The following is a 12,321-nucleotide window of genomic DNA, read 5'->3' as shown; positions in this document are numbered from 1 at the left end:
CTTTATGTTGAAATTATAGACCGTCGCGATTCCCATTGAAACGAATGCCGCGGTGATTATTCTTCGAACGAGAGCTGGTAAATTTCGGAAAATGAATTAAACTGTAATCAGACAACCCGGTATGGGGTTTCTGTGGTATACAGGCTGAGACGAATTTCGAATTATAAATATGAACAATCCATAACGTTAGCTCCCTAGCTCTTAGCTCAGTAGACCAGAATACCTTCTAGAATCATTGCTTGTTGGACGGAAACAGAAAGGGGGGCTGTTTATGTTTGGTTGTAGTCTTTTCGCTCGGTTCTCCGTCTCAACAGTAGTGGTAGAACCCCCCCCCCCCTTTCCGTTTCCGGCCAACGAGCAATGAGTCTTCAAACAGAAATCAATGGGATTTACAAAATACCAGAAGTAACTAATAGCTCACAGCAACATATTGAAAAAAAGAACTTTGAACTAATTCATTTTTTGGAAGTGTGAACTTAGTTAAAAATTTAGAATTATGATCGTTTAACTGAACTATTTCATTTAAAAAAATTTGAACTGAACTTTGAACTAGTTCCCGTAGAAAGTGAACTTTCCCAACACTGCTTATTCCCTTCGATGGTGATAATCAGCCTTAAAGGATAGGCCATATCGTAGGTCAGTTCACTGCCGTTTCTTCTTGATGTCAGCAAAAATGTCTCGCTGCTTCTTGACAGGTAGATCCTGAAATGCTTGGAGGCGTCTTCCTCTCCAGCTTAGCTCCTTCTTCTTTCCCGCAGCTTTCAGAATAGCCTGTCTGTCATTCCACCTAAGCATCCGCATTAGGTAAGGGCGAGGAGGTTCGGATGGGGCGGGGCGGGGACGGAGACTCCGATGATGTCTTTCAACTTCTGGGACCCTGTCATCAACTTTTTAGTCCAAAATATATCTCAGAATGCCCTTGACCATCTTGTCTGGATCGCCAGCTTCCGCCCCCTCCTCAAGGCCAACCAACACTATGTTGTTTATTTAACTGTGAGCTTCGAATGTGGTTAATTGGTTTTTCAATAAATCCATTTATTTTGTCATGTCGTTTAAAGTTGTGCTCTCTCAGGCCATCTGATCCTCTATAGCGCTGGTGCGCTTCTCTGCGTTAGTTACTCTGCTTAAGGTGGCTCGTGTTTCTTTTTTCAGTCCGTTGATCAATTCGTTCAGTTCATCAAAACTTTGTTTAAACGATTCTCTAATGCCAGTGACCTACGTGATCATGTGGACAGCCCAGCCTGGTGTGTCTTTGTCTGCCATGATTTGTTTGGTAGCTCGCCAACTGGTATCACGCGGCTTTACAGTTTGCCTACTCTCTTTGCGATTTCCAACACCTGACATTAACGCGTCCTTATCTTAGGCACCTTTTCCGTTACTTTGAAGTGTGTTTACAAATATTTAGAGCAAAAATAAAGGTGTTAATGTCTATCACTTGCAGAGGAAGTTACCGTGCCACGCCTCGCAGTCACGTGACCTCAAGTTGAAATATTGATCTGAATTAGAAACCAGATTTAAATGAATTATCAATGTTGTTCGCTTTAAGGACACTTGTGAGTTGTGAGTGAACAAGTTGGTGCAACGAACGGTTTTATCTTTACCCCAATAAAGATGAGTTTAATGAATCAAGTATCGTGTTTGCTCATTGTCATTTCAGATTGCCTTTTGATTTCTCTTCCAGGGGAGCTTCGAGGGATCCGTTCTGAATTTGTGAAGGGAGTTTCAGACCCAGTTATCAAAGGTCTCCTGGATGACCTTTATCATCATGAAGTGTTCAGTTCTGAGGAAAAGGACTCTGTGATGGAGGAGCAGAGGAGCAGAGCGGACCAAGCACGTTGTCTGATCGACATGGTGATCGGTAAAGGGGAGAGAGCAAGTCAGATGATGATCGATGGTATCAAGGAGAGGGACAAACACTTATGCATCAACCTGGGTCTGATCTCTTCTCTTGCTGGTGTGGGTGAGTTGTTACCATGATTCTACTTTTTAAAGAAACGATCTCTGCCAGCTTTGTTTTAACAAGAGGGGAGCTTCTTTGTCCTTTAATCCACTGGGATCCAGTGATTCATTATCATCCACTCGGGATTGCATTCGTGTGGAATACAACCTATTTTTTTGAGAGGTAGGGGTTTTACTTAGTGCTGCTGTATTCCTTGGCTCAATGGTGTTATTACTAGCTTAACAGGATACCTTTTATAGTTTGGTAACCCTTACCTTAACCCCTCACACCCATTTCTAAAGGGTTAAAACTAAATCTATATTTTTGTTGAGTGGTACATCATCAGAGGTGGAACTTGACCTGCCGGTGTGTGGATGGTCTTTGTCTCTTTATAAAACCCGCTCTGCAGGGCGGAATCTGTCTGATGATCGAGGGAATAAATATTACACTGATTGGCCCAAAGGTGGCGCTATAGCAACAGTCCAAAAATGCAAACTTTGAACAATAACCGCTTTTTCTTAGAGTCATGATAGTTTGTTAACACATGCATATCCTCATGGTGAACAAATATGCCCTATTACTAAATTCCTTAAGGATCCTACGTTATTTCACTTAGACAAAAATCCTTTAGCACCTATTTTATATGGACCAATGTCTTCAATCTGACATAAAGCAAAGTCTGTAGAATAAAAAAACTAAAGCGCCCAGGAGCCATTGACTTCTAAAAAGGGTGTTGTTTAAAACGCGTAAAGACTTAAAGGCTTATATCTACATCAAAATGGACTGCTATGATCTTGAGTTCAATAAAAAAGTTCTTCAGAATCAAATTCTGAACCAGACAGAGTCAACATATTTTCAATTAGGGCGAGGCATCGAAATGGGCGTGGCCTGTGTCTAAAAATCACCACATTTCATAGAAGGAATGTTTGTTTAGAGTGGAACCAACCTAGTGGCTGTTGGGGACCAAAGTTCCAACTGTTCGAGTAAATTGAAGTTGATAGACAAAACAACATGGTCGCCAGAGGCTGAAAATCGTCCAAAATTAACTCAACGCCAAAAGGCAAGTTAACTTAAACCAATGCTCATCCGACTTGGTGCACTCAAAGGCACATGGGTCAAGATGAACCCCTCGGAATTGTATCCATGTCGGGCTATTGGGAGCGGTAAAACAATTAACTGAAAATGCAAATTCTCCAAATTGTACCCAGAACGGGCGATAGGGGGAGCTATATCAATTAACTGAATATTCAGACTTCGGACTGACATATTATCTGACCTTTTTCTTCTACCGTCATGAAATCCTGCAGACATTTGTATCTCCTCGTGTTCAGCAAATGATCCAATGAAACCCAGAACCTGTATCAAAATAGCGGTTGGACGTCCAAATTAGCCCAATGAAAGATAGGTGACTAAAGGCGGGGTTAACTTGAGTCAATCATCACCAAACTTGGTGTACTTAAAGAAGCACAGGTCATGGTTACCCAGGCTAAAGTTCATCAAAATAGGACTATAGGGGCCGCTAAAGCGATCAATTGAAAACTTTAATGAAGCATAACTACTCAGCCTTTTGACGTACGGTCATGACATTTTGTTTGCCCATCAACAGATCCAATCTGATGCTATACCAGCGTTATCAACCGTATGCAAACAGGTCTGACAGGGTCTTCATGGTCTGCTTCAGAGTCTTAATGGTCTGACAGGGTCTTATTGGTCTGCTTTAGGCTTGGCACCCGTAAAATGCTGCTTGCAGCTTTAATTGGGTGTCAAGCAACTATGTTGCGAGACAACCTATTGTTATTGTACGAATTCCTATTATTATTGGGTGTCAAGCAACTATGTTGCGAGACAACCTATTGTTATTGTACGAATTCCTATTATTATTATTATTGGGTGTCAAGCAACTATGTTGCGAGACAACCTATTGTTATTGTACGAATTCCTATTATTGGGTGTCAAGCAACTATGTTGCGAGACAACCTATTGTTTTCGTACGAATTCTTATTATTATTGGGTGTCAAGCAACTATGTTGCGAGACAACCTATTGTTATTGTACGAATTCTTATTATTATTATTGGGTGTCAAGCAACTATGTTGCGAGACAACCTATTGTTATTGTACGAATTCTTATTATTATTATTATTATTATGCTGCCATTGGAGTCAATGGCAGCCCATAGAACCGCTTGGCGAAAAGTTGTGAAATTTGGCACACTTGTTCAGGACTGCCCCATTAGCCCATTAAGCCAATCTAAGGTCGCTAGCCCAACAGCTCTAGCGCCACCAACAGGTCAAATTTGGGCATGCATTCATGTTCATAACTTTTGACCTATTCGACCAATTTTCACAAACCAGGTATCATTGGATTCCTTGAACCAAGCCCAGTTCAACACACCCTATGACGTCATTGTGCCATGACGTATATTTCCGCCATCTTGGTTTATGTCAAAAACCTTCAAAATGCTACTTCTATCACAAATCTTGTCCAATCATCTCGAATCTTGACACACATGATCTTCTGGCCATGCTTGATAAAAAACATCGAATAGATTTGTCAAATTCAAAACCGTTTGTCCGCTAAAGCCAATCAAATTTAACCGCCAAGTTGCCAAACCGGAAGTAAGCCCATATCTCAGAAGCCCTTTGACCTATCATAACCAACCTTGGTAGAGAGACCCATGACCGCATCACGGTGACACTGAATGAATTTGGTGACCCTTGACCTCTAGGTGGCGCTGTTATTAATGTCGATGTGTTTTGACTCCTCTCTCTTCACATGAGTACATTTAAAACTTATTTTCAATGTCTGGTGATACTATCAGACCTCCCCATATAGCTCATATATTACGTCTTGCAGAAATATCCGCGACAGCCAATGATATTCGAGCGCGAAGCCGGAAAACCGGAAACATGCCAATATCTCTGCAGCCCTTTGACATATCATAACCAAACTTGATACATTGACCCATAACATAATCATGGGGACACTCAAAGAATTTGGTGACCATTGACCGCTAGGGGGCGCTATAATTAATGAAGACGTGTTTTAACTCCTCTCTCTTCACATGAGTACATTTCAAACTTATTTTCAATGTCTGATGATACTGTCAGACCTACTCATATAGCATATAAATTATTTCTCATTGCAACATCAGAACTTGGCCGCCATGTTGAAAGTTGTCAAAATCAGTTGTAAATTCCCACAGGCCACAAATTATGTCCAATCTTCATGAAACTCTGCATATATGATCTTCAGACCAAGCTGAACTAATGTGTTAAACAGCTTTCTCAAATTCAAAACCGTTTGGCCGTGACAGGCAATCAAACTTGACGGCGCTCATTAATGGGTAGACACTGCACTCGTGTGGCGATAAGCGGTACTTAATGTATAATGCAACAATGACTATATTTACCATTCCGCCCACTTAAAATATAAACTGCAATTCCCACTGGATCAGATGCTTCACGAACCACCTCCAGAAGGGATGCTTGTTTACATGGTGTCTCTTTTAGGGATATTGTTCCGAATACCCCTATGTATTTGTGACATTTGTTCTGTCAGGCAGACTGCATTGCGCCCTTACCTCTAGGTGGGGTCCTTTTTCCCATTTACTCATCCCACCGGCTGTCGGTATTGCCGATTTCCGAGGCGGTCGTCATGTAGCCCCCAGGCCAATTGCGTCCATCCGGCAGAATTAGCCTACCGAGTCCGATTATGCTTGACACCCACATTGCTGCTCGCAGCTATATTTGGGTGTCAAGCAACTATGTTGCGAGACAACCTATTGTTATTGTACGAATTCTTATTATTATTGGGTGTCAAGCAACTATGTTGCGAGACAACCTATTGTTTTCGTACGAATTCTTATTATTGGGTGTCAAGCAACTATGTTGCGAGACAACCTATTGTTTTCGTACGAATTCTTATTATTATTATTATTATGCTGCCATTGGAGTCAATGGCAGCCCATAGAACCGCTTGGTGAAAAGTTGTGAAATTTGGCACACTGGTTCAGGACAGCCCCATTAGCTTATTGAGCCAATCTCAGGTCGCTAGCCCAACAGCTCTAGCGCCACCAACAGGTCAAAGTTGGGCATGCATTCATGTTCATAACTTTCGACCTATTCGACCAATATTCACAAACCAGGTATCATTGGATTCCTTGAACCAAGCCCAGTTCAACACACCCTATGACGTCATTGCGCCATGACGTATATGTCCGCCATCTTGGTTTATGTCAAAAACCCTCAAAATGCTACTTCTATCACAAATCTTGTCCAATCATCTCGAAACTTGGCACACATGATCTTCTGGCCATGCTTGATACAAAACATCGAATAGATTTGTCAAATTCAAAACCGTTTGCCCGCTACAGCAAATCAAATTTGGCGGCGTAGCCGCCAAACCGGATGTAAGCCCATATCTCAGCAGCCCTTTGACATATCATAACCAACCTTGGTACATAGACCCATAACCCCATAAAGGTGACACTGGATGAATTTGGTGACCTTTGACCTCTAGGTGGCGCTGTTATTAATGTCGATGTGTTTTGACTCCTTTCTCTTCACATGAGTCCATTTAAAACTTATTTTCAATGTCTAGTGATACTATTAGACCTCCCCGTATAGCTAGTATATTATTTCTTGCAGAAATATCCGCGACAGCCAATGATATTCGACCGCGAACCCGCCAAACCGGAAACACGCCAATATCTCAGCATCCCTTTGACATATCATAACCAAACTTGATACATAGACCCATAACATCATCAGGGGGACACTCAATGAATTTGGTGACCATTGACCTATAGGGGAAGCTATAATTAATGAAGACGTGTTTTAACTCCTCTCTCTTCACATGAGTACATTTCAAACTTATTTTTAATGTCTGAGGATACTGCCAGACCTCCTTATGTAGCTTATGAATTATTTCTCATTGCATCAGAACTTGGCCGCCATGTTGCAAGTTGTCAAAATCAGTTGAAAATTTCCACAGGCCACAAATTATGTCTGTGTTGTCTCTCCTGGCACTCATTTAATATTCTTACATTGATTTCTTAAATATGTATATGTAAAAACGGATGTGAATAATTACTTTACAGTTAAAATAAGCCAATGTATAAATTCATATTATTTTGCCGTTTTAGGTTTGTTATTATTTCACTTCCGGTTTAGTCACTTCCTGTGACGTAATTTCCTGTTAAAAATCTTACCTCTGTAGAAGGAATGGCAGACATGTGCATCTTCTGATTGTAATCCGCTAGCATCCACATGAAAGCATCTAAGAGGCAATGCCGTAAGTTTGTTTAATCAATGCAAGACATGTTTAAGATAATATATTAGAGTGGATTTATTTAAAAATAATGTTTGATGTGTTGTTAAAAACGTTTTGGTTAGCAATTGTGTACAAACTAAAATCAATGCAATTGGCATCAGAATGTCTTCATGCAGTGTTAGACAGTTCATATTATTATTTACAACTATGTACAACATGCTGTTTAGTCAAATGTACATTCAGTATTTTTGTATTCTTTTATTTGCAGTTTTCACCGTCTGTTCATGAGGAATTGTGACAGTAAATGGTCAACCTTACTACGACTCTGTCTTCATTGGCTACGGTTTAACTCTGTGTTAAGTCAGGGTTACAACACACTGCACGAGAACACTACAATGTCCAATCTTCATAGAACTTGGCAAAAATGATCTTCCGACCAAGCTGAACAAATGTATCAAACCGCTTTCTCAAATTCAAAACCGTTTGGCCGTGACAGCCAATCAAACTTGACGACGCTCATTAATGGGTAGACACTGCACTCGTGTGGCGACAAGCGGTACTTAATGTATACTACAACAATGACTATATTTACCATTACGCCGATTTACAATATAAACTTCAATTCCCGATGGATTAGATGCTTCACGAACCACCTCCAGAACGGGTGCTTGTTTACATTGTGTCTCTTTTAGGAATATTGTTCCGAATACCCCTATGTATTTGTGACATTTGTTCTGTCAGGCAGACTGTATTGCGCCCTTACCTCTAGGTGGGGTCCTTTTCCCATTTCCTCATCCCACCGGCTGTCGGTATTGCCGATTTCCGAGACGGTCGTCATGTAGCCCCCTGGCCGATTACGTCCGCCCGGCAAAATTAGCTTACCGAGTCCCATTATGCTTGACACCCACATTGCTGCTCGCAGCTATATTTATTATTATTATTATGCTGCCATTGGAGTCAATGGCAGCCCATAGAACCGCTTGGCGAAAAGTTGTGAAATTTGGCACAATGGTTCAGGACAGCCCCATTAGCCCATTAAGCCAATCTCAGGTCGCTAGCCCAACAGCTCTAGCGCCACCAACAGGTCAAAGTTGGACATGCATTCATGTTCATAACTTTCGACTTATTCGACCAATATTCACAAACCAGGTATCATTGGATTCCTTGAACCAAGCCCAGTTCAACACACCCTATGACGTCATTGCGCCATGACGTATATGTCCGCCATCTTGGTTTATGTCAAAAACCCTCAAAATACTACTTCTATCACAAATCTTGTCCAATCATCTCGAAACTTGGCACACATGATCTTCTGGCCATGCTTGATACAAAACATCGAATTGATCGATTGATTCAAAACCGTTTGCCCGCTACAGCAAATCAAATTTGGCGGCGTAGCCGCCAAACCGGATGTAAGCCCATATCTCAGCAGCCCTTTGACATATCATAACCAACCTTGGTACATAGACCCATGACCCCAGAAAGGTGACACTGAATAAATTTGGTGAGATTTGACCTCTAGGGGGCGCTGTTATTAATGTCGATGTGTTTTGACTCCTCTCTCTTCACATGAGTACATTTAAAACTTATTTTCAATGTCTAGTGATACTATCAGACCTCCCCGTATAGCTAGTATATTATTTCTCGCAGAAATATCCGCGAGAGCCAATGATATTCGACCGCGAAGCCGCCAAACCGGAAACACGGCAATTTCTCAGCATCCCTTTGACAAATCATAACCAAACTTGAAACATAGACCCATAACATCATCATGGGGACGCTTAATGAATTTGGTGACCATTGACCTCTAGGGGGCGCTATAATTAATGAAGACGTGTTTTAACTCCTCTCTCTTCACATGAGTACATTTCAAACTTATTTCTAATGTCTGAGGATACTGCCAGACCTCCTTATATAGCTTATAAATTATTTCTCATTGTAACATCAGAACTTGGCCGCCATGTTGAAAGTTGTCAAAATTAGTTGTAAATTCCCACAGGCCACAAATTATGTCCAATCTTCATGAAACTTTGCATATATGATCTTCCGACCAAGCTGAACAAATGTATTAAACAGCTTTCTCAAATTCAAAACCGTTTGGCCGTGACAGCCAATCAAACTTGACGTTGCTCATTAATGGGTAGACACTGCACTCGTGTGGCGCTCATTAATGGGCAGACACTGCACTCGTGTGGCGTCAAGCGGTACTTAATGTATAATGCAACAATGACTAAATTTACCATTCCGCCCACCTACTATATAAACTGCAATTCCCTCTGGATTAGATGCTTCACGAACCACCTCCAGAACGGATGCTTGTTTACATTGTGTCTCTTTTAGAGATATTGTTCCGAATACCCCTATGTATTTGTGACATTTGTTCTGTCAGGCAGACTGTATTGCGCCCTTACCTCTAGGTGGGGTCATTTTCCCACATAATGCTCATCCCACCGGCTGTCAGTATTGCCGATTACCGAGACGGTCGTCATGTAGCCACCTAGCCGATTACGTCCGCCCGGCGTAATTAGCTTACCGAGTCCCATTATGCTTGACACCCACATTGCTGCTCGCAGCTATATTTATTATTATGCTGCCATTGGAGTCAATGGCAGCCCATAGAACCGCTTGGCGAAAAGTTGTGAAATTTGGCACACTTGTTCAGGACTGCCCCATTAGCCCATTAAGCCAATCTAAGGTCGCTAGCCCAACAGCTCTAGCGCCACCAACAGGTCAAAGTTGGGCATGCATTCATGTTCATAACTTTTGACCTATTCGACCAATTTTCACAAACCAGGTATCATTGGATTCCTTGAACCAAGCCCAGTTCAACACATCCTATGACGTCATTGCGCCATGACGTATATGTCCGCCATCTTGGTTTATGTCAAAAACCTTCAAAATGCTACTCCTATCACAAATCTTGTCCAATCATCTCGAAACTTGGCACACATGATCTTCTGGCCATCCTTGATGAAAAACATCGAATAGATTTGTCAAATTCAAAACCGTTTGCCCGCTAAAGCCAATCAAATTTTGCAGCGCAGCGGCCAAACCGGAAGTAAGCCCATATCTCAGCAGTTCTTTGACATATCATAACCAACCTTGGTACATAGACCCATGACCCCATAAAGGTTACACTGGATGAATTTGGTGACCTTTGACCTCTAGGTGGCGCTGTTATTAATGTCGATGTGTTTTGACTCCTTTCTCTTCACATGAGTCCATTTAAAACTTATTTTCAATGTCTAGTGATACTATTAGACCTCCCCGTATAGCTAGTATATTATTTCTTGCAGAAATATCCGCGACAGCCAATGATATTCGACCGCGAACCCGCCAAACCGGAAACACGCCAATATCTCAGCATCCCTTTGACATATCATAACCAAACTTGATACATAGACCCATAACATCATCAGGGGGACACTCAATGAATTTGGTGACCATTGACCTATAGGGGAAGCTATAATTAATGAAGACGTGTTTTAACTCCTCTCTCTTCACATGAGTACATTTCAAACTTATTTTTAATGTCTGAGGATACTGCCAGACCTCCTTATGTAGCTTATGAATTATTTCTCATTGCATCAGAACTTGGCCGCCATGTTGCAAGTTGTCAAAATCAGTTGAAAATTTCCACAGGCCACAAATTATGTCTGTGTTGTCTCTCCTGGCACTCATTTAATATTCTTACATTGATTTCTTAAATATGTATATGTAAAAACGGATGTGAATAATTACTTTACAGTTAAAATAAGCCAATGTATAAATTCATATTATTTTGCCGTTTTAGGTTTGTTATTATTTCACTTCCGGTTTAGTCACTTCCTGTGACGTAATTTCCTGTTAAAAATCTTACCTCTGTAGAAGGAATGGCAGACATGTGCATCTTCTGATTGTAATCCGCTAGCATCCACATGAAAGCATCTAAGAGGCAATGCCGTAAGTTTGTTTAATCAATGCAAGACATGTTTAAGATAATATATTAGAGTGGATTTATTTAAAAATAATGTTTGATGTGTTGTTAAAAACGTTTTGGTTAGCAATTGTGTACAAACTAAAATCAATGCAATTGGCATCAGAATGTCTTCATGCAGTGTTAGACAGTTCATATTATTATTTACAACTATGTACAACATGCTGTTTAGTCAAATGTACATTCAGTATTTTTGTATTCTTTTATTTGCAGTTTTCACCGTCTGTTCATGAGGAATTGTGACAGTAAATGGTCAACCTTACTACGACTCTGTCTTCATTGGCTACGGTTTAACTCTGTGTTAAGTCAGGGTTACAACACACTGCACGAGAACACTACAATGTCCAATCTTCATAGAACTTGGCAAAAATGATCTTCCGACCAAGCTGAACAAATGTATCAAACCGCTTTCTCAAATTCAAAACCGTTTGGCCGTGACAGCCAATCAAACTTGACGACGCTCATTAATGGGTAGACACTGCACTCGTGTGGCGACAAGCGGTACTTAATGTATACTACAACAATGACTATATTTACCATTACGCCGATTTACAATATAAACTTCAATTCCCGATGGATTAGATGCTTCACGAACCACCTCCAGAACGGGTGCTTGTTTACATTGTGTCTCTTTTAGGAATATTGTTCCGAATACCCCTATGTATTTGTGACATTTGTTCTGTCAGGCAGACTGTATTGCGCCCTTACCTCTAGGTGGGGTCCTTTTCCCATTTCCTCATCCCACCGGCTGTCGGTATTGCCGATTTCCGAGACGGTCGTCATGTAGCCCCCTGGCCGATTACGTCCGCCCGGCAAAATTAGCTTACCGAGTCCCATTATGCTTGACACCCACATTGCTGCTCGCAGCTATATTTATTATTATTATTATTATGCTGCCATTGGAGTCAATGGCAGCCCATAGAACCGCTTGGCGAAAAGTTGTGAAATTTGGCACACTTGTTCAGGACTGCCCCATTAGCCCATTAAGCCAATCTAAGGTCGCTAGCCCAACAGCTCTAGCGCCACCAACAGGTCAAAGTTGGGCATGCATTCATGTTCATAACTTTTGACCTATTCGACCAATTTTCACAAACCAGGTATCATTGGATTCCTTGAACCAAGCCCAGTTCAACA

General features: G+C 41.3%; 1 protein-coding gene across 1 annotated transcript in view; it reads left to right on the top strand.

Moving 5' to 3' along the window:
* Positions 1 to 12,321, top strand: part of LOC115546579 (NLR family CARD domain-containing protein 3-like) — a 55,576-nt gene that overhangs the window by 16,949 nt on the left and 26,306 nt on the right. Inside the window, exon 2 of the mRNA XM_030360183.1 lies at positions 1,682 to 1,960. Within this exon, the coding sequence (XP_030216043.1) occupies positions 1,682 to 1,960 (279 nt within the window). The remainder of the gene's footprint in view (positions 1 to 1,681; positions 1,961 to 12,321) is intronic.

The sequence above is a fragment of the Gadus morhua genome, chromosome 7 (genome assembly GCF_902167405.1).
Source record: "Gadus morhua chromosome 7, gadMor3.0, whole genome shotgun sequence".
Taxonomy (NCBI): Eukaryota; Metazoa; Chordata; class Actinopteri; order Gadiformes; family Gadidae; genus Gadus; species Gadus morhua.
Note: the sequence above shows the minus strand (reverse complement) of the source record. Positions and strands in the feature narration are given on the sequence as shown.